Genomic DNA, 26,684 nt, shown 5'->3' with positions numbered 1-26,684 from the left:
ATAGAAATAAAGAGTTGTACGTAGCCCTTTCTTTGCATAAATCATTGCTAATATTTTTGAAAAATTAACCTGTGATAAGACAGAATATCAAGATAGAATATGCTGGATAGAACCATATAACTAAAGATGAACCAAACTGTTCACAGTTTTATCTAACTCTCAGTTTTAATTACCCTTGTGTTGCCACATTAGGAAGCTAAGTTATAAAGTAAGTAAAATGGAAATTTTTAACCTATATCATCTAATTTGACAATTTCTTCAGTTCAGGGGTCAGACCACCAAAAGTTTTGTTTTCAAGATGAAATCTTCTGTAATATTATTAACATGAGCAACAAGCATTTTATTTACAAAGTGATACAGATTCCTTGTGTGATATTTGAGAATTTTTAATGTTTGCAAACCCCCAAAATGTGTTAACCTGTGTAGTTATCTACCACTGGTATCTATAACCTCAACATTTTCTAAAACCATATAAGTTATATGTGTAAGTGGAAAGTCTCTTCTTTATTTTTGCTTCTTAATCTTCTCCATAATGTGGACACTGATCACAGCAATCACCATGATGATCAGACCAACAGAAAACACGACTGTCTTCACCACACAGATGGAGATACCTGCAGACATGAGCAGAAATAATGAAACACACTAAGTAAATTCAAAGTACAGTTTCTTTTATCTGACTCAAGAAATCTTTTACATTTCAGAAATACAGTTAATTTATTTCTGAATGTATCCCAACTGTATTCAGCATTCCAGAGGAAAAAGCAAGTGACTATTGTGATTATTTGACTAAATTAGATTTAGGGATTGAGGGAGGACTGAGGTTTATATACAGTTAGGTCCATATATATTTGGACACTTTATTGAAACATATTCTAATTACAGTTATATAATGGACATGGAACTTAATGTGTCCCACAGTCTTTTTAAAGGGGCCAAACGTAATTGGACAATTGACTCGAAGGTCATTTCATGGGCAGGTGTGAGCAATTCCTTTGTATGTTTTTATCAATTAAGCAGATAAAAGGCCTGGAGCTGATCTAAGGTGTGGTGCTTGTGTTTGGAACATTTTGCTGTCAACAGACAACATGCAGTCAAAGGAGCTCTCCATGCAGGTGAAACAACATCCTTAAGCTGCAAAAACAGAAAAATCCCATTTGAGAAACGGCTTTAAGATTAGGAGTGGCAAAATCTACAATTTCGTACATCCTGAGAAAGAAAGAAAGCACTGATGAACTCAGCAATAAAGAGAAGACGGGCCCACAAACAAACAGCAACTGAAAGCCTCTGTAGTAAAGACCTGGCAGAGCATAAAAAAGGAGAAAACCCAAAATCTGATGATGTCCATGAGTTCAAGACTTCATGGTGTCATTTCCAGCAAAGTATTAGAAATTAACATTTTATTTTCAGTTATTCAACTTTTCCAATTAATCTTGAGCTCCTGAAATGAATTCATTGTAAGGAGCTAAAGAATTTTCATTCCTCACATTTTATACAGTCTTTTTGTTCAACCGGCTGAATTAAAGCTTAAAGTCTGCACTTCAACTACATCTGAGTTGTTTCTAATTTAATTGTGACCTGGTTGCTATAGTTACAAATGACTTATTTATGTAATAAATAGGCACAAATAAAAGCATTAGAGATTGTGATGGGCAGCTTTTGTTGTCATCCTTAAAAATCTAATGCTGTGGAGTGAAGGGTCAGACAACACAGGAGGTTTAGCCTTTTCCTCCAACTTTATTGACCACCAAACATGAACTGAACACATTGCGCGCAAAACCCAGCAAAACCCCTCACCTGGGTGTGACCCCTCTGGTGGGCCACCACAATGCAAGTTTTTGCCATCGACCTTACACTCTAGTATTCAGAATATTTTAGATTTTCTCATCAAAAGAAAGATAATAACTGTCAAATTTGGTGATATACATATGGAATACTTCTCATGCCAACTATTGTTAACCAGAATTATTCTTCAAGCAGTCAACTACTACTAAAGGTATTTAACACAGGTTTTGAGATTGACACAAGCTTGAAAATTTCTGGTAACTTCTGAGTGGATGTGCTCATTATAGGACAGCTGATTGGTTACAACTGCCCCAACAAAGGGTCAAGACATGATTTTGCAGAATGTACAAATGAATGTGATGTCTTTGAATCTTACCTGGTTTTTCCTTGCAATAACGTTTAATGTCCTTCTTAGTCTGTTCCACGCTCACTTGGTTGCTGTGATTACAGACGATTAAGTCTTGCTGCAAATTGACAGTGAGATTGGAAGAATAGGTTTGGGCTTTAAAGCTTCCTTTGTCTACCAGAGAGCAGTTTTGGGCATCACATGTGAAAATGCTGCTGATTTGAGAATCCACTGTGCTGTAGGTCACAATGAGGTTACAGGAGTCTGAACTGCCAGACACAGAGTCCACTGTCAGGTCAACTGGAGAAACTGGATCTGAAGAGTAACAGGCATAAAGAGATTTATGTTGTATCACCATTTCAAAAAGATAATGAAAACAGAAACCTACCTTGGACTATGACCTTGTATTCAGCTACCTTTTGGACTTCATAGCTAACCATGAATGCAGTATAATCTCCACTGTCACTGTGTTGCACATTCTTTAATAACAACCCATAATTTTGCCTGAAGAGCTCAGCCCTTTCTTCATATTTGTCAAACACAACTGGATCATTATTAAAACCACATTTAGCTACATTGTTAGTTTTATTAAATTTCCAGATCAATTCAGTTTTTTTGTCTAGTACAACAGATTTCTTTATATCCAGGTGTAAGTCCTTTCCACGGAGGAGAAACACATGTTGGAGCCCTAAAAGAAAAGAAAAACAACAAACCTGATATCAGAATCATCTTATTAACATGCAACTGGAAGTCTCTCAAATTAAATACAGTATTTTTTTTTAGTATTTTTATTATTGTTTTGTCAACATTTTTATATAATCTGTTTATATGTTGATAAATAAACACATTTATTAGTGCAAATATCTTTAATTGTTATTCAGCTGTAATAAAAACCCTTACACCAATCAGACATCTCTAAACTTAATATAGATTTGTGTGTAACTTGCCCCACATCGTCCTTCAGTTACTGTTTGTTGAGATAATTTCCAACAATAAAATGTGGACTTCACAGATAAACCTTCTCGTGAAAATCAGTTCCTATTAGAAGTTATGACTTCCACACAACTTTGGATGGTGCACCTCTAATATCTAGAGTTGCCCAAATTCATTAAACTATCTCTGCTTCCCTCCATGACAGAAATAGGGAAGCTACAACCCCAAACCTTACAGAATGGGTCTGCTCCCAGACCACGTCAAAGAACCAAACCACAAATCGGCCATGAAGGAGTCAACAATGAAAAATGAAATGAAGACTGAGATAAAGTTATAAAACATTTGAAATCCTTACTCTTAGTATTTCAGACCCTAACTGTCTGCTTGAACATTACACAGTATTTCCTGTTAATCTTTTTTTTTAGGTTAAAAGCAAAGACTAATTTTGTCTAAATAACTCAGACTGTCCTTCACATGTGTCAAACATGATTGCATCTTTATAATAATAGTTACCAACATTGTTAGTGGTAGTAAATTAAGTTTATTTTTGTCTACTACAACAGGTTTCTTTATGTCCACATGTAAGTTCTATTAAGTACAAACATGTTCTCAGACCCTATAAAGACATAAAAATCATGTATTCACACGTTGTTTGATTTATTATATTTATATTGTTTTTTTATTATCATTGGAAATTATTGGACAATTAGTTGTTTTACAATAAATTATTAGGCAGCTCTAATAGCTTTCATAGCAGGGTAAGATTTTACAGTTTTTCTCATGTGGTGTTGAATGGTCAAAGTATGAAAAGATGGCAGCAGTTACTCCTCATCTGTGTCTGAAATCATCCTGGAACTGCAGTGTTCAATGCTTCTAAAGTTCTGTATTGAAAGCTTTGGTTGTGCTGGTTTTATTTTCTCTCAGAACCAGGAAACCTTCTAGCACACAAACCGAGTCACTGCGAGAAAGAGGAAGTGACTATTTTAGATGGACTAACTTGTCAAAGCTTATTCCGCCTGTCAAAGACACAGCTCCGATTAAACTGTGATGTACTTTGAGACATTAATCAAGTCTTTCATCCGCTGCAATAAAATAACAGATATCTTTTGTAGTGAACACTACTATAAAAGAAAACATTTGCACTTTCCATCTTTGTTAGTTCTGTCCCTGTTGAATTAAGGAAGCGGTTGCAATATACTTCTACTATATGTGTGCTAATATCTAGACATTTTTTTCCTACCTTCAGCCTCAGTGCAGGACAGCAACACAAGAATCACAAAGAAAAACATTCTAGAGTCTCGAGGTTTCTCTGAAACGCAACAACATGGAAGTGTTTTATACCACTGACAGCAAAACAGGGTCAGCCCCTCATACCCTTCTAACGATTGCGTTGTTCCTCTAGACTTGACACAGACCAACAGTGCACAAGTGAACTATCTTTGAGCTGTGCCAGTTGTCGATCTGACATAGCCATGGTTTCACAGCACACTGCCTTTGACTCCATGGCTACTAATGCTCAATTTTTACCAGAGTCAGTGGAGTAGTCAGCTGGGAGAGAGCGGTGGTTAGAACACCCATCAGGCTCTATCTAAGCCTTGCATTGTCTACTGGATAAGTGACTTTTTAAGCAGAGGGCCCATCCAGACTACCTGTATTGGGGTACTGGTCCCACAAAACCGACAAACATTAAAATAGCACAAAAACACTATTAATCTGTATATTTTCTGCTCGGCAATCAAATTCAAAATTCAAATTTTATTTGTCACATACACAGTCATACATAGTACGATATGTAGTGAAATGCTTGGACAACTGCTCGTGACCTAAAGAAAACAAAAAGGAAAAGGCTATGAATAAGATAGGAAATAAATATGAAAAATTAAAAAGGGTAAATTTAACTAGGAAGGAATAAAATATAAATTAAGGTTAAAAATGAAATAACTGTACAACACACTGGGAAAGAATAAGATAAAATATATAAATTAAATTGAAAATAAAATAACTGTACAACAAAATACACAATATAGAACTATATAAGAATGTATGAACAAAATACCCAAGAAGTATAATTAAATATATACACAATAACAGCAGCAGTGATTTAAGTGATGAAGTGAAAACAATGTCCAGAATGTCCAGTGTGTGTGTAAGAACTATATGTGTGGGTCAGTACTGTGTGGTGGTGTGATTGTGATTGAGAGACCGTATCGCCTGCGGGAAGAAGCTCCTCCTCAGTCTCTCTGTGTTGGTCTTCAGGGAGCGGAATCGCTTTCCTGACCTCAACAGAGAGAACAGTCTGTTGTTGGGATGGCTGAGGTCCTTCACGATCTTCCTGGCCTTGGTCCGGCACCGCCTGCTGTAGATTGAGTGCAGGTCAGGGAGCTCGGAGCGGATGGTGGGCTCAGCTGATCGCACAACCCTCTGTAGAGCTCGTCTGTCCTGCATGGTGCTGTTCCCGAACCAGGTTAAGATGTTTCCCGTCAGGATGCTCTCTATGGTGCACGAGTAAAAGTTCCTGAGCACCTTGGAGGGCAGTTGGAAGTCTCTCAAGCGTCTGAGGTGGTAGAGACGCTGACGGGCCTTTTTCACCACGGTGTTGATGTGACAGGACCATGACAGGTCCTGCGTGATGTGAACTCCGAGGTATTTGAAGCTGTCCACTCTCTCCACTGGGCACTCGTTGATGACAGGGGTCTGGTAGTTCCTCTCCTGCTTAGTGCTGAAGTCCACTATCAGCTCCTTTGTCTTACTGACGTTTAGAAGGAGGTTGTTCCTGCCTTTGTAGCCTGCCTCCAAAGTCACCCTCTACCCTATGTGGGTGATATCAAAGAAGTCCATATTCCAAAGTCAAAAACCTGCTTAGCCTCCCAAATACTTTTTCCCTGAGATAAAAGCCTCAACAACATTTTTAACACCAGCAAAAAGCATTTTTATTCACAAATTAGGCATTTGGCGGAATTTGTTAATGGGTAATAAAAATGAAAATGTATTATTGTTATTGGTCAGTGTCTTAACTTTCCCCATGAACTACAGAAAGGACAACAATATAAACATGATGATTGAAATTGTTTCAGGGTATCTGATTTTTTACGTTTAATATTGAAGTTTAATCTACTTTAATCAGCTGGAAAACTGCATTCGAGTGTGAGTTAATAAAGATGCTAAAAAGCATTGAAGTGTGGTCAGGTCCGCCATTTGTGCTATAAGCTGCATTTGCAGTGATACCAAATTCCTCTTTAGGCTGTAACACCCTTTAGGTTTTGCATGTTAAGCAAAAATGCTTGCACAAAAAAACAAAACAAAAAAAAAAACAGACGTCTAATACAAGAAAAAGGAAGTTGCATCTTTTCACAGATTGAGAACAAGAAAGAGAAATAAAAGTAGCAGAACAAGAGAGAAGTTTGCTTTTGCCATACTTCAGTTTGCACCCCAGTCTCGTAACATATTCCAGTAGATCTGAATTTCAGCTGAATTCAGCTGTTAAAACAAAATTTACATGGTTTTGTGTTTTTTTCCCATATTTTTATTACAAAATAATGTTAAAAATATGACTGTCTTTCAACAAAAGCACTTGCAAAATTATTCTCTTAAAAGAATCTTTATGATATAATGACTGTAGTTCAATATACAGACAGTATATAATAAAAATATAGTTTTAGTTCGCACGTGTTTTCAGTCAAAGAATAGGATACAATTAAAGGTTTGCTCTTTGCATGTTTGCGATTTTTGTCTTAGTGTTCAGTTTGAGATAAACTGAACTGACAAAAAGAAGCATCAATAATTTCTATAGGTTTTAACAGTTAATCATTCATCATTTCATCTAAAAGAAAAATGTTGAAGCCATGAAGTGTTTTGCACAGAGCTACAGGGCCACGCTCCGTCTCAAAGCTGTGTTGTTTAAGAACTTTGAAACTTGACAACAATTTTGTATGTGAATTTAAACATGAGACATGATTTTTTTGGGACACTTGAAAAATTGTCAGCATATTGAATATGTAACTTGCTGCATTTGGAAAGATACCCAATTTTCATCTCAGATATATTTTTGAACCCTTTTTTCATTCTTAGGTTACTTTGAATGTTAAATGATGGTGTCAGTGTCTCATTAACATTTAGAATAATACAAAGAAGACACCAATCAAAGCAGAATCGGTAACTTCTAAAATATCAGAGATTGATAGGTTGGTCTTTGATGATTTTAAATGAGCTTTGAAGCTGAAATCATTTCTTTTTTTATTCTTGGGTTTACAACTTAGTAGTAGTTATCAGTTGATTCCCTCACACTGAAGAAACATCTTAATGCTGCTTTCTGGAATAGGAATCAGAAATGCTTCTTTTGTGTTTGCTATCATTATAAAATCTCAGAAAACAGCTTTATAAGGATCAACAAGTATTTTATTCACAAAATGATGCAGTCTTGACTTTTGACTATTTCATCAAAAATAATTGGTAACGCTATCATAGATGGTTTGAGGAGTTCTTTTCAAGCAAGTTTGCATTGACATCTATGTGCAGTGGGTAAGCACAGCAAAATTTATTTTTCTTTCTTAAATTTCTCTGCAGTGATGACAGTGATTTAACATGTTTGCCATGCATGTCTTGTGGAGCGTTTGTTATGTTTACATTCAACATTCAGAAAATTAACGGAATTAAATGTGCAAATGTCTATACTTACAAAACATTTGCAATGCCTAATTTTGTGTTATATAACAAAAAACAGTATCTGCATAAAATGTGTTAACCTGTGTAGTTATCTACCACTGGTATCTATACACATTTTCTAAAAGTGTATTAGCTATGTGTGTACGTGGAAAGCCTCTTCTTTATTTTTGCTTCTTAATCTTCTCCATAATGTGGACACTGATGACAGCAATCACCATGATGATCAGACCAACAGAGAACACGACTGTCTTCACCACACAGATGGAGATACCTGCAGACATGAGCAGAAATAATGAAACACACTAAGTAAATTCAAAGTACAGTTTCTTTTGTCTGACTCAAGAAATCTTTTACATTTCAGAAATACAGTTAATTTATTTCTGAATGTATCCCAACTGTATTTAGCATTCCAGAGTGTAAATGACCACGGCAGACCCGGGTGCACGTTCATGCTTTGCAGCATACTTTATTAATACTTTCATGGTTGCTGTACATTCGCACCCAGAGCTGCAGCTCTCCCGCTGCCAGCTCAACATAGCAACAACAACCCCAACCACAGGACCCAGTATAATATTTAAGTCGGCGGGGCGTGATTGCAGATGCCGTGCAGGTGCGTCTGCCTTCCCTGCATGGCACCGCAGGCCACGTCCCGCCACACAGAGAAAAAGCGAGCCTTTATTGTGACTAAATTAGATTCCAAAAAATATTCAAAACCAAAACTTCAGACAGGCAGCATCACTAGGACATTCACAGGACTGACAGCAAGCAACACGGAGTGCAGCAAGTGACACCATGACAGAGGACACATTGAGGACTGAAGTGTTTATACAGGTAGGTCCATATATATTTGGACACTGACACATTTTTTTTTTTTACATGTTTACTGAAACATATTCCAATTGTAGTTATATGATGGACATGGACATAATTTGTAGACTCAGCTTGCATGAAGGGTTTAGGAGTTTTAGCTCCTTAACATGTCCCACACTCTTTTTAAAGGGACCAAACATAATTGGACAATTGACTCGAAGGCTATTTCATGGACAGGTGTGAGCAATTCCTTCGTATATCAATTAAGCAGATAAAAGGCCTGGAGCTGATCTAAGGTGTGGTGCTTGTGTTTGGAACATTTTGCTGTCAACAGACAACATGCAGTCAAAGGAGCTCTCCATGCAGGTGAAACAACATCCTTAAGCTGCAAAAACAGAAAAATCCCATTTGAGAAAATACTACAATATTAGGAGGAGTGGCAAAATCAACAATTTGGTTCATCCTGAGAAATAACGAAAGAAAGCACTAGTCAACTCAGCAATACAAAACAACCTGGATGTCCACGGAAGACAACAGTGGTGGCTAATCACAGAATCGTTTTTACAGCCAACAAAGTGAACAACAAACTCCAGGAGGTAGAAGTATCTAGGTCTACCATAAAGAGAAGAAAGGCCCACAAACAAACAGCAACTGAAAGCCTCTGCAGTAAAAACCTGGCAGAGCAACAAAAGGAGAAAACCCAGCATCTGGTGATGTCCATGAGTTGAAGACTTCATGGTGTCACTGCCAGCAAAGTATTAGAAATGAACATTTTCTTTTCAGTTATTTTTCAATTCATTGTGAGGAACTAAAAAAAATTTAGTTCCTCACAATGAATTTCTATTGTTACAACGCCGTTACCGTTACTAACAAGAAAATGCGGTCACGTTACTATTTTTCAACAAACAGACGGTTGAAGCTTCATTCATCTTACCGCACGTAATATCAGTTGCATGGAAGTAGCTGACTACATAAGTAATCTGGGCGCTACAGCTTTTAAGCAGCTGCGCGTGCTCCCGCGGACGGCAATCACTTTCTGCCCAACGATCAATTTTTGCCACAACACCTGGAGCTAGGGGGCAAAACAATCGCATGATTGCTGCTGTTTGACTGAGGAAGAATAAAGTAGTCGTGGTAAGCCAATCACATGACCACTTTAAGATGACAAAGCAACAAGGTGATATTTGCCAGTTTTTAAATTGTGTTGATAGGCCACGTAAAACCAGAGTCATGATAAACAATATATACACGTGTTTTTTCCTGAATAGTTTCGTCACGTTTACTGTCTAAGGACAGCGCTAGCGAGCATTCTCTGCTTATGAGCAAAAAATAAAAAAACTAAAAACAGCCCTTTCGTGTTGGTGGAAAAATGTACAATGTTGACCAATGAAAAAGTGCTATGGCAACATGACATTTGGTTGTTTAGAAAGAGGAGGAAGTTTTAGGAGTGATGGAGAGAGAGAGAGTTTGGAGATGTGAGAGATTTTAGTTTAGCGTGTTTGGAGTGTGTAGTTAAAATGCTGTTTTGTGTAGTTAGAGTGTTGTGTTGTGGATAGTTTGGTGTTGTGTGTCAGAACAATGAGGTGACAATTCAAGTATTTGGACTGGATTGTGGGTGCTTTCTATCACAATCCAAAGATATGTAATTAGACATGGGGACAACATGCAAACATCACACAGCAAGTCCTTTAAAAATCTGGTTATTTCAGTTTTTCATTCATTATGACCGTTATTCTCACCTGTCTTTGTTTCACAGTAAGATTTGAGCACCTTCATGGTCTGATTCCAGCTCACTTGGTTGCTGTGATTACAGTAAATGGTGTCTTGCTGCAGGTAAACACTTAAAGAGGAAAATTCTTTTGTGGCTTTCAAATCCTTTTCTTCTGCATGAGAGCAGATTTTACCATCACATCTAAAACTACTGCTGATGTTAAAGTCCACTGTGCTGCAGGTCACAGTCAGGTTACAGGAGTCTGAGCTCTTGGACACAGACTCCACTGTCAGTTTGGCAGGAGTGGCTGGATCTGCGGAACAAGAGGTGTGAAAGTATTAAAAACAGGCCTATGATTTGTGAACATTTCAAAGTAATAATGAAAATAGAAACCTACCTTGAACTATCACCTTGTATTCAGCTACCCTTTGCTCTTGTTCGCTGACCACAACTGCTTTATAATCTCCACTGTCACTGTGTTGAACATTTTTTAATTTCAAAGAGTAATTTTGTCCAAACAACTCAGCCTTTCCTGCATATTTGTTATACACGACTGGATCATTATTAAAAACACATTTAGCTATATTGTTATTGGAATTAAATCTCCAGAACAAATCTGTATGTTCGTCAAGTTTAAAAGGTTTCTCTGTATCCAAGTGTAAGTCGTTTCCATGCAGCACAAACACATGTTGGAGACCTAAAAGAAAAGGAAAAACAAAAAATATCAGTCACGAACATCCAGCTGCAATTATGTTAAATCAAAATCAAACACAAATGCAACACAAAAAGGACCTGACACAGCGTTGCAGTGTTGTGAAGATTTTGGTTCTTTTGTTATATTTTTTTCACCGCAGCTTTTCACCTGCCTTCTGCTGCTCTGCACACCTTTGGTCAGGTCCTGGTAGCCTACTCACACAGGGGGAGGGATGAGTTTGTGATGGACACCATCTTTGTTGGTCAACCTCCCCTGACACCACCTGCTGCTCTTCCCTATTGTTTGATTATTTTCATTATTGTTTAGTCACAGCTAACTGCTTGGGTTTTTAGCATCCACCAAACAATAATCAGTTTCACATTTCAGATAAAGCTGTTGTGGAAAACCTGAACTTGTTATGAGATACAGCTTCCATCTCACTTCGGACAGCCCACCTCTCATATCTTGAGATATGACCAAATATATCAAGTCTTTTTACCAGTTTTGGGTAAGTTACTTTAAATTAGTAACTTAGTTACATTACTAGTTACTTCTATCAAAAGTAACTCAGTTATTTCAAGTTACTCGTTACTTTCAAAGTAACTAGTTACTAGGGAAGGTAATTTTGGTTATTCTCAGAATTCTCTTGTTAATGTGTTGCTTCCGTAACTGGATACCCAGCAAGACTGCCAGTCTTCTAGCTTGCTTACTTGCCACAAGTGCACTGTGCCACCTACCAATAGAAAGGAAAAAATAATGTGCTTATTTCCACGAGAGAAATCCCATGCCTGGACCATCGCCATGATTCTAGCCTACGTCACAGCATCATGTGCGCTTTTTACATCCAACACGAAAACTGCAGTCGTGGTGCTTTCGATTGTACTCAGAACTTGGAAATTCTGCCTTCCAAATAGAAAGATGTAAGCAACACTAGACTGAAGGTGAGCTGCATACAGGGCTGGACTGGGACAAAAAATCGGCCTGGGCATTTTGACTAGAGACCAGCCCACCATTATAGGAAAAATCATACAGTCTTTGAATGAAAACAAACGCTGTTGTGACAGTGATGTACACTGTTTTGATTGTATATATGCATCAATCTATCAATCGTTTCTTGTAAGATTCAGATAATTATTTAATAAAAGCTAGATATTTTAAATGAGAATAAGAAAGAAAAGTATTTCTTTGTTCCCTGTTAATGCCCTACCTGACCCCCTGGCAAAACTGGGGGTTTACAAGTACAAGCAACGCGTTACTGCCCATCTCTGGTCCCTACACTGCTTATTACAAAATTAACAGCTGTGAAAGAGTTCCAGCAATCTTTCATTCTAGTTTATACGTCAACCAAAGGTCAGGACAGTTAGGATTACTTTGAAAGTTGCATTCTTGGCCTCCCACACATTTAAAAAAACATATTTGTCATTTTTTTGTCCACCCCCACCTTTCAACTTTCTGATTCTCTGATTTAGTGCTCAGTGAGATAAAATTATTATAGTGGGTAACTGTTTTTTTCATTAGTGTTGATGTTGTAAGTGTTGTCACCAAATTTAACCAAAAATCATCAATGAAGGAATCAACCATGAAAAATTAAAAGAAGACTGAGATAAAGTTATACAACATTTGAAAGCCTTAATGTTAGACCCAAACTGTCTGTTTCCAGTCTGCAACTCCTATCCTTCACCACTGTCAAACACTATTGCATCTTGATAATAACTGTTTTTTGGTAGTAAATTAAGTTTCTATTTCACTACTACAACAGATGGCGGATGAAGTCTGTTCCACGAAGTACAAGCACATTTTCAGACCCTATAAAGACCTAAAGAGACACGTAAGACGTAAAGTCTTCTACTCACACCTGATTTGTTTTAATTATTTTTATAGTGTTTGTTTTTATCATGATTGGAAATTAATGGGGAATTTGTTGCTTTACAATGAATTATTAAACAGCTCTAATACCTCTTTTATAGCAGGGTAAGATTTTACACAGTTCAGTGTTTTTAAGAGGTCAAAATATGAAAAGTTGTTAGCAGTTGCTCCTCATCTGTGCCTGAAATCAGCCTTAAACTGCGATGTTGTTTTGAACTTTTCAGATAAATGTATCTTATACTCTTTGCTTGAAATAGCAAACATATAACTCATATAACAGGACAGTGCTTAATAATTCTCAAAATTCTCCATTTAAACTACTTCTCTTTTATCAATTCAATAGCACATCTTCACCCAGGACAGAGAACTATTTTGAAAAACATTATCTGAGACACAGTGACATTTCTTCCATAATGTTTTCTTCCTCCCCTCCCACCAAGAACAAAATTGGCCTGTTAGGACACACTGGTTTACCAGGGTACATAAGCTCATTGGATGTCCTTCCGATGTGTTGGTTTTATTTTCTTTCAGAACCAGGAAGCAGAGTGACTGCAAGAAAGAGGAAGTGACTATTTTTAGATGGACTAACTTGTCAGAGCTTATTCAGCCTGTCAAAGACACAGCTCTGATTAAACTCTTGACTAATGTAGTTTGAGACATTAATCAAGTCTTTTACCTTCTGCAATAAATTGAAAGATACGTTTTGTAGTGAACACTATTATAAAAGAAAACATTTGAACTTTTCATCGTTGTCAGTTCTGTCCCTGTTGAATTAAAGAAGCAGTTGTTATATACTGCTACTATATGTGTGCTAATATTTAGACATTTTTTTCCTACCTTCAGCCTCAGTGCAGGACAGCAACACAAGAATCACAAAGAAAAACATTCTAGAGTCTCGAGGTTTCTCTGAAATGCAACAACGTGGAAGTGTTTTACACCACTGACAGCAGAACAGGGTCAGCCCCTTCTCACAGCTGCATTCTTCCTCTATACAGACCAACAGTGCAAAAGTGAACTATCTGTGAGCTGTGCTAGTTTTAGCTCTGAGATAGCCATGGTTTCACAGTAACACTACCTTTGAGCAGAAAGAGACAACAAAACAGAAGCCATGACTCAGTCTGACCCGTATCAGCCTGCACGAACAAACTTTTATTATTCTTCCTGCAGATTTTTGGGGTAATGTGTGAGAGTTGGTGAGCTAAGGTGCGAGTCCCGTGCACTGCAAGTCACGATGAGATTACAGGAGTTTTAAAGACAGAGTCCAATCAGGCCGATCAAAGCAGAAGAGGTAATATGATGATCTGAATGCATTTAAGCTGCAGGAATTGACTTCATGAAATATCAGATATCTGTGGGTTTTTGATTGATAATGTAAAATTCTGGATTGAGTTCTTGCTGGAATTGTCCTATACAGTAGTTATGAATGTCACCAAAATCCCCCCAACCAAACATAAATGAGAAACGTTTATATGAGTGCTGAGTATTTGTATATGTGTGCATGAGGGTGGGAATGCCTGTTTGTCTGTGTTTATATGTCAGGTCGGGTCTTACACTCCACCTCTCTGGGAACTCCCAGGCCCTCCAAAGGCCTATCTCCCCTCACCACACTCCCTGCCGGTGACTGATGCCCTCAGGGGTCGGTGCGTTGGTGGTTCTTGGTGTCCAGGGATGGGCGCTCAGGTATGTACTAGCTCACTCCCGGTGACTACTTGGCGGGGCCTGGTGCCCGTTGCTCGGTCAGGCCTCTTCCGGGGCAAAGGGGGCCCTCGGGCCTCCGGCCTCCGGCCTCTGGGCCTGCGGCTCGCTTCACTCTGGCACGCCACTGCAACCCCCTCAGGCTTCTGCTTCATGGCAACTGGGTGACCCCTCATCTGGGGCTCTCCTCAGCTCTTCCCAGGAGGGTGGCACGGATGCCCCTCCGGTGGTCCTCCTTGGGCTCTCGCACTCTGGGGCCTCTGGATGTCTGGAGCCTGGATCTCCTCCATGCCTGCTTCATGCCCTGGGGGATGGGGCTATGGCTCTCTACATCCTCTAGCAGACCATTACATGGGGAAACCTTTTGAATACAAGCGCGCTGATCCACACAGGTGTGCACACGGGTGTTCACTGTTCATAGACATAAACTACACCTCTATTGATTGCTATTTCCAAGCACATTGTGGGCTGTCGGTCCTGCTTGCTACACAATAATATTCAATATTTAGTATTTACTGCTGTGTACACTTAGCTACAGTGGGGCAAAAAAGTATTTAGTCAGCCACCGATTGTGCAAGTTCCCCCACTTAAAATGATGACAGAGGTCAGTAATTTGCACCAGAGGTACACTTCAACTGTGAGAGACAGAATGTGAAAAAAAATCCATGAATCCACATGGTAGGATTTGTAAAGAATTTATTCGTAAATCAGGGTGGAAAATAAGTATTTGGTCACCTCAAACAAGGAAAATCTCTGGCTCTCACAGACCTGTAACGTCTTCTGTAAGAAGCTTTTCTGTCCCCCACTCGTTACCTGTATGAATGGCACCTGTTTGAACTCATCATCTGTATAAAAGACACCTGTCCACAGCCTCAAACAGTCAGACTCCAAACTCCGCCATGGCCAAGACCAAAGAGCTTTCGAAGGACACCAGGAAAAGTATTGTAGACCTGCACCAGACTGGGAAGAGTGAATCTACAATAGGCAAGCAGCTTGGTGTGAAAAAATCAACTGTGGGAGCAATCATCAGAAAATGGAAGACATACAAGACCACTGATAATCTCCCTCGATCTGGGGCTCCACGCAAGATCTCATCCCGTGGGGTCAAAATGATCATGAGAATGGTGAGCAAAGATCCCAGAACCACACGGGGGGACCTGGTGAATGACCTGCAGAGAGCTGGGACCAAAGTAACAAAGGTCACCATCAGTAACACACTACAATGGCAGGGAATCAAATCCCGCAGTGCCAGACGTGTTCCGCTGCTGAAGCCAGTGCATGTCCAGGCCCGTCTGAAGTTTGCCAGAGAGCACATGGATGATACAGCAGAGGATTGGGAGAATGTCATGTGGTCAGATGAAACCAAAGTAGAACTTTTTGGTATAAACTCAACTCGTCGTGTTTGGAGGACGAAGAATACTGAGTTGCATCCCAAGAACACCATACCTACTGTGAAGCATGGGGGTGGAAACATCATGCTATGGGGCTGTTTTTCTGCCAAGGGGACAGGACGACTGATCCGTGTTAAGGACAGAATGAATGGGGCCATGTATCGTGAGATTTTGAGCCAAAACCTCCTTCCATCAGTGAGAACTTTGAAGATGAAACGAGGCTGGGTCTTCCAACATGACAATGAGCCAAAACACACCGCCCGGGCAACAAAGGAGTGGCTCCGTAAGAAGCATTTGAAAGTCCTGGAGTGGCCTAGCCAGTCTCCAGACCTCAACCCCATAGAAAATCTGTGGCGGGAGTTGAAAGTCCGTGTTGCTCGGCGACAGCCCCAAAACATCACTGCTCTCGAGAAGATCTGCATGGAGGAATGGGCCAAAATACCAGCTACTGTGTGTGCAAACCTGGTAAAGACCTATAGTAAACGTTTGACCTCTGTTATTGCCAACAAAGGTTATGTTACAAAGTATTGAGTTGTATTTTTGTTATTGACCAAATACTTATTTTCCACCCTGATTTACGAATAAATTCTTTACAAATCCTACCATGTGGATTCATGGATTTTTTTTTCACATTCTGTCTCTCACAGTTGAAGTGTACCTCTGGTGCAAATTACTGACCTCTGTCATCATTTTAGGTGGGGGAACTTGCACAATTGGTGGCTGACTAAATACTTTTTTGCCCCACTGTAGATTAACATGATGGTGTTGTGTTTAGTATGTTGCTCTGTTGGTTTTTTTTGCTTGTTTTCTCTTCTTTTTCTCTCAACAGGTGATCCAGGAGATTTTTTTTTCTCTTCTTTCTCTTTTTAAGCACCCTTTCTCACTGTCCCTCTTCCCTTCTGTTTTTCTTTTCCTTCATCTTTCTTTCTCCCTTTCCTATCCCTCAGTCATGTCTGTCCCGTCTGTAACAACTGAAAATAAAATAAAATAAATAATAACAACAAAGGTTGATCAAATGGACCAATACGGCAAGGCCGTGATGATCCATTTCATAAAGTAAATCCATTGGGTATCCTTGTTGGTCTTCAGACAACAATTCTGACAGCTAAAGAACCAAATGGGACAGACAAAAAAAAAAAAGAGAAACGTTTATATATTAACAGCTGAAAATAAAATTTCTAAACTTATGATCTCCCTGCAGCCCACATCACAAGTCACTCGCTGCCCTCTTCTGGTTACATTGAAGAAAGTTCAGGGTTCAGAGATGTTAATCCTGCATTGTGGGGAAAAAAAGAAATCAGAAACACACTCCAGCCGATCCAAGAGAGAAGAAACTTGTATTTAAGAAAAAACGTTAAAAACACAATTTTCTTTAAAAAGTGATACATAACCTTTATTTTTTATAAATTATTTAGCACTTCTATCACAAACATCTTTTTTGACCCATTTTGACGTGACCATGTTTATATGTACTATGTATGCACTTTAATTAATTTTACATTTAGTATAAAATTATCAAATGATGAGTGAATATAAGTAAATTCTAGTCTGTAAGACTTTATCATAAAATACTTCCAAAGTCTTGTTTTCAAAATTCCTAAATCATATTTATATTTTTGTAGCATAGGGAATGAACAACACTCAGAGCATATATATGGGTTTTATACAGCATATGCAACAAATTACAAACAATGAAACAGGATACAAGTGGTTAGAGAAGACGTTTTTTAAAAAAGAAGGCTGTGAACTATATGTACGGTGTAATTGATGCACTATTTATTTTTTGCCTCTCAACTTTCTCTGTGATGTGGACACTAATGACAGCAAACACCATGATGATTAGATGCACAGAGAAAACAACCGTCTTTACCACACAGACAGATATACCATCACAGAGACTCCCACAACCTGCAACACAAAGAAAATGTCAAACAAACAAACAAACAAACAAAATAATCAAAAGACCTTAAATATAAAAACAGATTAAACTCTGAGTCAATCAGATGTAAAAAACAATTAATTTCTCTTACAGAATTTGACTAGTAGTGATTGTTTTGTCTTTTTTATAGACCGATAATGTGCAAAGCAGGTATACAAATAACTTTATTTGCTTGTTTTACTCTTAAACTAGTGGTCAAAAACAATAAAATAGCATCCAGAAAAATATTAATTCTCTTTCTGTGAAGTTATATTTCACTCTTGGTGTGAGAAGGTCACGTCAATAATTAATTTCTTTAAATGAAAGAAGTGTTATTTTAAGAAAAAACATCTAAATGATCATCATCAACATTTTCTCTTTCAGTCTTACCAGCCAGTAGTGCACAAATATGTTCAATGTTCTTCATGTCTCTGGTCCAGCTGACCTGGTTGCTATGGTCACAGATGACTGATAGATTTGACAGGTAAACATGGAGAGAAGCACCTGAGGTTGTAACCTCTGATTGCTCTCCTCCTCCTTCCTGATAGCAGGTTGTGGTGTCACATGTAAAAATGCTGCTGATGTGAGCGTGCTTTGTGCTGCAGGTCACAGTGAGGTTACACGAGTCTGAGCTGCTCGACACAGAATTGACGGTCAGGTCGACCGGTGACACTGGATCTGAGGGGGGAGGAGGTGTTTAATGTAAAATACACATCAGTGGTTACTCTCCATCAATGTGTGACAAGTTGCAATACTTACCTTGAACCGTGATGTTGTATTCAGTTAATATTACTGTATTTATTTTATTATTTATTTTATTTAAAAGGGACAGTGCAGTTTAACATAGTCCAAGTACAAAACATGAAACTGATGTAACGCACATAAGTTTAGAGCTATTGCTAATTTTCAACAATTGTCCCTTGTTGGGCTTACAATCAAAATAGGTACATTTTACAATTAAAAATACATTTTCATAAAACCAAATTACATTATAAATACAATTACAATTAACAGACAATAATTTAAAATAAAATTAAAATCATTAGTTAAAATGACTGCATCTCTGATTTCCCTTTAACCAAACTTTAACCTGCAGTGTAAAGGATCTGATGTCTGTGATCAATTTGATTTCGGTTGGAAGTGTTCCACAGATGGCAAGCCTTTATGGAAAAAGCTGACTGACCGAATGTAGATCTGTGATATAATATCTTGCAGTTGCCGTTCACCTTGCTCCTAGTAAAACGATTACTATCTTGTCTCTGGATGTATCTATTTTTCTAAAAAAAAAAAGGTTTTGAATGCATATGTACACGAAAAGTTCATAAACAAAACAAATGTCATTTTTGTGAGCTTTTTGAATGCCATTTTTAGCTCACTTTAATTTCAGTAAAAACAGATTTTTAGATTTCTCTGAATCTTGTTTTTGTTTTGCCCCTTTTGAATTCCCTTAATAAACTATCCTGCAACTTAAGTCTAAAATGTGGACATTCCCTTTCTCTTTGTGAAACAGTAAAGGTAGATATCTGAGTATAAATCCATGTTATTGTAAATAGCTCTTATAGGTTAGGTCTTATAGGCCTAACTGTTTAGGCCACTAAAATAAACCCAGTCATATGACAAATGCACTGATCTAGAGAGGAGCCGCCATAATATGTGTGGCTGATAGATAAGGGAAGGCAAGGCTACTCGGGCTCCAATTTATATCAGACTAGGTGGGTTAGACAACCGAGGGAGAGCTAGTTCAAATGGGCAAGTCTCCTCATCCATCATGTTTTATTTTAGCTTTGCATTGCCTACTGGGTAAGAACCATAGGATCAGAGATGAGGATTTTTTAAACACAAAGCCGATCCAGCCTTCCTGTATTGGGGTGCTGGTCCCACATGATCAACAAACATTAAAATAACACAAAAACACAGGTCATCCACTGCCCTCTGCTGGTGATATCAAAGAAACACATAGAATAGAATAGAATAGAATAGAATAGAATAGAATAGAATAGAATAGTTATTGTACATTTACATCTAAATTAAAGGTGCTGCACACCAACTATGCTGGAATAAAATATAAATAAAAAAACCAGCAGGAATAAATGGCAAACAGGCAATATGTCTAGAATCAAGAGTGATATAAACCAAACATTCAAAAGTCAAAAAGCTGCTTAGCCTCCCAAACACTATTTTTCCTAGGAAGAAATCCTAAAAAGCATTTTAACATCAGCAAAAAGAAGTTCTATTCATAAATAAAGCATTTGGTGGACTTTATTGATAGCTAATCATACATGCCCTGTGGAGTGCATGTAAAGGTACATGAACAGTTTTATGCATAGATTTTTCTTTAGTTTTGCATTTGATGAGGTGAACACTGATGACAGCAGACACCACAATGATTAGACCAACAGAAAACACGACTGTCTTCACCATACAGGATAAGATAAGATAAAACCAGTAATACCTGTCACTGGGTGTAGATACCATTTGATTCACAATGTAATTGTCATTGTATATGTTTTACTGTCTGTAACAATGCACCATATATTGAACACACTTTACCAAAAATAGCAAGTTACTTTTCACTGAATAGTCACTTATACAATGTTTAATAATTTACTGGTCTCTTAGTTCTTTTTCACACATGCAGATCAATGATGTTTTGCATGTGTGGATGTTATCCAAATGTTGTTTGCTGGCCTGGGAACGCCTTGATGTCCCCCGGATAAGCTGGAGGAGGTGGCTGGGGAGAGGGAGGTCTGGGCTTCTCTGCTTAGGCCGCTGCCCCCATGACCCTGCCACGGATAAGCAGAAGATAGATAGATGGATTTAGAATTCCAACGAATAAAAAATTATTACTATTATTACCCAGCATTTTAAATTTCCCAATGAAGGAAGTAGCATCTTTTCACAGATGGAGAACAAGAAAGAGAATTACAATTAGCAGAACAGCAGAAAAGCTTGTTTTTGCCATACTTCAGTTTGCACCCCAACCTTGTTACATATTCAAACTGATCTGAATTTCAGCTGTTAAAACAATTTTTACATCATTTTGTTTTTTTCATAATTTTCTCCCAAAATGTCAGACAACCTATATGATTGTCTTTCAACAAAAGCATTTGCAATATCATTCTGTCTTAAAAGAATCTGAATGATATAATGATTGTTGTTCAATATACAGACAGTATGTAATGAAAAACACAGTTTTAGTACATGTGTTTCCAGTCATAGAATAAAATACAATAAAAGGTTTGCTCTTTGCAAACTCTTTGTTTGCGAGTTTTGCCTTAGTGTTCAGTTTGAGAAAAACTGAACTGACACAAGGAAGCATTAATTATTTCTATAAATGTTAACATTTACTCATTTATCATCATCATTTAATCAAAAAGAAAAATGTTGTTGAATCTCAAGTTTTCTATAACCAAGATATGAAGCCATGAAGTGTTTCCACAGAGCCACAGGGCCGGGTTTCTTCTCACAGCTCTGGTATTTATGAACTTTGAAACTTCTGCAATTCTGCAACTTCCTGTCAATTCCTTGTTTTACTGCTTCAATTATGTCAGTAGCGACTAAAACACTTAGTTAACGAAACAGTTTGATATGTGAATTTGAATGAGACATGATTTTTAGGACACTACAGACACTACAAAGCAGTCGTGGTAACTTTTGAGATAGCAGAGATTGAAATGTTTGTCTTTGATGGTTTTAAATTAGTTTAAGATGGGCATGTTCACTAGCTGAATTATTATTATTATTTTTTTATTTTATTTTGGGGATTAGAACAGTTTAGTTATTAGTTGATCCCCTCACACTGAAGAAAAACCTTAAACCTGCTTTTGGGAAAAGGAATCATATATACTTTTGGTTTGCTTTCAAATCACATGATAGGGTGGGGCCAGGTTTCACAATGAGCTCACCCGAAACCCTGGCTGATTGTGACCCACACCTGTTTTCGCACCTTAGCTCATGTGATTAGGTAGAGGATCATCAGGGGGTCCTTTGTCCCTCTTTGGAGGGAAACTCCCACTGGGTTTAAATCTGGGACTCTCCACCATTTGACCCTTAGAACTGAAGAAGCTTCTCAGATGAGAGGTGAAATGCCTTCAAGCAACTTAAAGAAGTCCAGACGCTTTTCTTTGCAAGCTCCTTAGACTTGCTTTCAATATAAAAACTCAGAAAACAGCTTTATCAGGATTAACAAGCATTTATTCACAATGTGATGCAGAGTCTTGACTTTTGATTATTTCATCAAAAATAATTAGCACATTTATGTTAGCTGCTTTGTGGAGTTCTTTTGAAGAAAATTTGCGTTGACTTTCAAATGTGTAAAATGAAAATGTGATGAGTAAATTTTCTTTTAGAGGTTTTAAAACATGTACTGCATTCCTCATAAAACATTTGCAAATTCCTAAAATTTTAAAATGATATTGATGATCTCTTTGCACTGTATAAATTAAACAAAACACAGATCCCTTCAAAAATAGTTATAGCTTAAAGTTTGCACTGTCTATCTTTCTTTCTTACATTTCTCTACAGTGCTGACAAGCAACACGATGATCAGACCAAATGTGAATACGACTATCTTCACCACACAGATGATAAAGACTCACAACCTGCAACACAAACAAAAGCCCCCCCCCCCCAAAAAAAAAAAAATCAAAACAGATCCAAACTGTGTCACTCATTAATTTCCCTAACAGAATATGAAAAATTTGCTTATTTTACATTAAAGCCAGTATTTTTTTTCCATTAAACTAGTAAAAAAAATAAATTTGGGTGCCAGTTTAGTTCAGTGGGTGAGCAGGTAACCACATGCAGCCCATTGCCACATGTCTTCCTTTCTAAATATCCAGTCAATTAAACACTTAGGATAGTGATGTCATCAGTTAAGCAGCAGGGGGGTTGTTAATCTGTTTCAGCTGCTTTGGTGTTAATGAAAGTTTTTTTGTGTGATCTGTGAAACTGGTTCACAGAGAACTACTTGTTTAGTTTTGCGTCTGAAGTTTCTCTATGAGGTGAACACTGATGACAGCAAAGAACATGATGATCAGACCAACAGAGAACACGACTGTCTTCACCATACAGATAGAGACACTCTCAGAACCTGAAACACAAAGCAAAAGCAGACTTTAACTTTACAGCACATTGGGAAAGGATAAAACCAGTAATACCTCTCACTAGATGTGGAGACCATTTGATTCAAAATGTAATTGTCATTATATGTGTTTTACAGTCTGTAATAAACCATATATTAAAACCATATATCTAACACATTAAAGCTGAATCAAAAATAGCAAGTCACCATTCACTGACTAGTCAGTTATAATGATATTTTAAAATAAATTACTGGTTCTTTAATTTGTTTTTCACACATGCAGATCAATGATGTATCGCATGTTTCCATATTATACAAATGTTTTTAGGCTTACAGTCAGTTTCCAAGCTGGGAAATTTTATCAAAAAACTGTTTATATGTTTATCTGACTTACCAGCATTTTGAGGACAAAAACGATCAATCTCTATCATGTCCTTGGTCCAATTTACTGTATTGCTATGGTTACATATGATGGATCCATCTGACAGGTAGACATGAAGAAAAGCAGTGGGCCACCACCTTTCCTCTGTTTGCTCTCCTCCCTCTTGATAGCAGGTTTTGCTATCACATTTAAAAATGCTGATGATGTCAAAGTAATTTGTACTACAGCTCACAGTAAGGTTGCAGGAGTATGAGCTGTTGAACACGGAGTCCACTGTCAGGTTAACTGGAGTCAAAGGATCTGGAGGTGGATATAAGACATGCAAAGTTTTAGTAATATTGCAGCAGTCTAGCATTGGTTTCAATTATTAACATATCTAACATACCTGCTTCCTTCCAGTCACCATAAAAAAAATAGTCGTCAGAGATCATGTCCCTCAGATTTGTAATTGCAGTCCAGTCATTAATATCAAGGTCAGCTTCCACAAGATCATGTGTTATATTATCCTCCTCTCCAAACACAGAGTATGACCCTTTTAAACAGTAAATATGACAGTACTGTACAAATCAAACACAATAGGTATATAGTCCGTGAATCTTCTAAAATTACTTAACTTTAGAATTCATATGAAAAGAATTGAAAATAATTTTAAGAACTTCCATCTTCAATGTTGTGTATACTAGGAAAAAAGTACATGGCTGTTAAATTTCTTTATTTAAGACTCCATATAACAAATTTGGTACTGGTACTAATGTACTGACTAGTTACTGAATAGATCTTGTCAGTGTTTATGGCCCACATACAGTACATGAGTGAACTTTCATATTAGATTTGCAACCTGAGTTAAGAAAGATTTAAATATAATATTCAGATTCAACATTTAATGCTTAGATTTAACATTTAAAATTGTGTTTTAAATATAAAATGTTACAAATATTTTACTAAATGTTGTAAAAAAATGTCTTGAAAAAACATGTTTTTGTAAGGTTTTGAGCTAAATGTGGAAAAATGTTGCCGTTAATTTCAGCATGTTTCACTTTACAGACGGCGCCCCATAGCATCATGTATCCTGACAAATCTACTTTTAGACTTCAAACAATGAAGTAAAAACAGATAAAAACAATATCTCTTCTTCCATACCACTTCAATTCCATGTTCATATAGGACCTACAGTGGGGCAAAAAAGTATTTAGTCAGCCACCGATTGTGCAAGTTCCCCCACTTAAAATGATGACAGAGGTCAGTAATTTGCACCAGAGGTACACTTCAACTGTGAGAGACAGAATGTGAAAAAAAAATCCATGAATTCACATGGTAGGATTTGTAAAGAATTTATTCGTAAATTAGGGTGGAAAATAAGTATTTGGTCACCTCAAACATGGAAAACCTCTGGCTCTCACAGACCTGTAACGTCGTCTGTAAGAAGCTTTTCTGTCCCCCACTCGTTACCTGTATGAATGGCACCTGTTTGAACTCATCATCTGTATAAAAGACACCTGTCCACAGCCTCAAACAGTCAGACTCCAAACTCCGCCATGGCCAAGACCAAAGAGCTTTCGAAGGACACCAGGAAAAGTATTGTAGACCTGCACCAGACTGGGAAGAGTGAATCTACAATAGGCAAGCAGCTTGGTGTGAAAAAATCAACTGTGGGAGCAATCATCAGAAAATGGAAGACATACAAGACCACTGATAATCTCCCTCGATCTGGGGCTCCACGCAAGATCTCATCCCGTGGGGTCAAAATGATCATGAGAACGGTGAGCAAAGATCCCAGAACCACACGGGGGGACCTGGTGAATGACCTGCAGAGAGCTGGGACCAAAGTAACAAAGGTCACCATCAGTAACACACTACAACGGCAGGGAATCAAATCCCGCACTGTCAGACGTGTTCCGCTGCTGAAGCCAGTGCATGTCCAGGCCCGTCTGAAGTTTGCCAGAGAGCACATGGATGATACAGCAGAGGATTGGGAGAATGTCATGTGGTCAGATGAAACCAAAGTAGAACTTTTTGGTATAAACTCAACTCGTCGTGTTTGGAGGAAGAAGAATACTGAGTTGCATCCCAAGAACACCATACCTACTGTGAAGCATGGGGGTGGAAACATCATGCTATGGGGCTGTTTTTCTGCCAAGGGGACAGGACGACTGATCCGTGTTAAGGACAGAATGAATGGGGCCATGTATCGTGAGATTTTGAGCCAAAACCTCCTTCCATCAGTGAGAACTTTGAAGATGAAACGAGGCTGGGTCTTCCAACATGACAATGATCCAAAACACACCGCCCGGGCAACAAAGGAGTGGCTCCGTAAGAAGCATTTGAAAGTCCTGGAGTGGCCTAGCCAGTCTCCAGACCTCAACCCCATAGAAAATCTGTGGCGGGAGTTGAAAGTCCGTGTTGCTCGGCGACAGCCCCAAAACATCACTGCTCTCGAGAAGATCTGCATGGAGGAATGGGCCAAAATACCAGCTACTGTGTGTGCAAACCTGGTAAAGACCTATAGTAAACGTTTGACCTCTGTTATTGCCAACAAAGGTTATGTTACAAAGTATTGAGTTGTATTTTTGTTATTGACCAAATACTTATTTTCCACCCTGATTTACGAATAAATTCTTTACAAATCCTACCATGTGGATTCATGGATTTTTTTTTCACATTCTGTCTCTCACAGTTGAAGTGTACCTCTGGTGCAAATTACTGACCTCTGTCATCATTTTAAGTGGGGGAACTTGCACAATCGGTGGCTGACTAAATACTTTTTTGCCCCACTGTATATTATAGGTTAACCATGTGCATAGTCAGTTCTGCCCTGATGCTCTATTAAATGAACAAGTCATAAATCACACATATTTACATTTAATTAGAAAGTTTCCTACCGAGTGTCTCAGAACAGAACAGCAGTGCCACCATCACAACAAAAGACATGGTTGAATCTCTGACTTCTTTGACTCTAAAATGTGGAACTGTGAACGAATGTGTTAGAGATATTCTTTTATCAAGCACTCAGATGTGATGAAATAACACTCAGACACTTCTGCAATTTAACGTGCACGGGTGAGAGCTCAGCGGAGACTCACACACCCTGCAGCAGCTCTCTGCCTTTATTTATACACAGCATGAAGCATACAAAAAAGGAAATAACATGCTTATCTAGTCAAGCAGGCAGGTGTGATTTCTCAAAATGTTGTGTTCTCTACAAGGTCGTTTCTTATTCTTGGGTGGCGGTTTCCTGTTGCTGACAGATAATGTGACAGCAAACAGTTTCTGTTATAGAGCAGAGAGCCAGCGGTTAATTGTGCAGCTGGTTGAGTACAAACAGAAATATAAACACTCTTAGCTGATTATTATATGAATAATAAAAAACACAAAAGCAAAAATCCTTTGACAGAATGAAAGGACGACAGT

General features: G+C 38.0%; 3 protein-coding genes across 6 annotated transcripts; all 3 read right to left on the bottom strand.

Moving 5' to 3' along the window:
* Positions 1–476: 476 nt before the first annotated feature.
* LOC147307998 (uncharacterized) lies at positions 477–5,439 on the bottom strand. The gene is made up of 4 exons (XM_086271354.1): positions 4,305–5,439; positions 2,520–2,819; positions 2,162–2,446; positions 477–614 (listed from the first exon to the last, which is right to left on the bottom strand). The coding sequence occupies exons 1-4, from the start codon at positions 4,351–4,353 to the stop codon at positions 505–507; spliced, it is 744 nt and encodes a 247-aa protein (XP_086127480.1). The 5' UTR covers positions 4,354–5,439; the 3' UTR covers positions 477–504.
* Positions 5,440–5,950: 511 nt separating this feature from the next.
* LOC147307997 (SLAM family member 5-like) lies at positions 5,951–14,299 on the bottom strand. Of its 4 annotated transcripts, none has more exons than XM_086272886.1 (5): positions 13,645–14,299; positions 13,282–13,356; positions 10,645–10,944; positions 10,276–10,560; positions 5,951–7,997 (listed from the first exon to the last, which is right to left on the bottom strand). In XM_086272886.1, exons 2-5 carry the CDS (start codon positions 13,289–13,291, stop codon positions 7,888–7,890), a joined length of 705 nt encoding a protein of 234 aa, XP_086129012.1. In that variant the 5' UTR covers positions 13,292–13,356; positions 13,645–14,299; the 3' UTR covers positions 5,951–7,887. The 4 variants fall into 4 exon arrangements, with proteins under 4 accessions (XP_086129012.1, XP_086129013.1, XP_086129011.1 ...); XM_086272887.1 differs by lacking the exon at positions 13,645–14,299 and adding an exon at positions 13,484–13,523; XM_086272885.1 differs by lacking the exon at positions 13,282–13,356.
* Positions 14,300–22,623: 8,324 nt separating this feature from the next.
* LOC147307996 (uncharacterized) lies at positions 22,624–26,219 on the bottom strand. The gene is made up of 4 exons (XM_086272138.1): positions 26,156–26,219; positions 23,662–23,808; positions 23,289–23,576; positions 22,624–22,903 (listed from the first exon to the last, which is right to left on the bottom strand). Exons 1-4 carry the CDS (start codon positions 26,202–26,204, stop codon positions 22,785–22,787), a joined length of 603 nt encoding a protein of 200 aa, XP_086128264.1. The 5' UTR covers positions 26,205–26,219; the 3' UTR covers positions 22,624–22,784.
* Positions 26,220–26,684: the final 465 nt, after the last annotated feature.

This window comes from Aulonocara sp. 'chitande type north' Nkhata Bay, linkage group LG18 (assembly GCF_057382095.1).
Source record: "Aulonocara sp. 'chitande type north' Nkhata Bay isolate Kocher_YH1m ecotype deep benthic linkage group LG18, A_spYH_male_GT1.1, whole genome shotgun sequence".
In the NCBI taxonomy this organism is placed as follows: Eukaryota; Metazoa; Chordata; class Actinopteri; order Cichliformes; family Cichlidae; genus Aulonocara; species Aulonocara sp. 'chitande type north' Nkhata Bay.
Note: the sequence above shows the minus strand (reverse complement) of the source record. Positions and strands in the feature narration are given on the sequence as shown.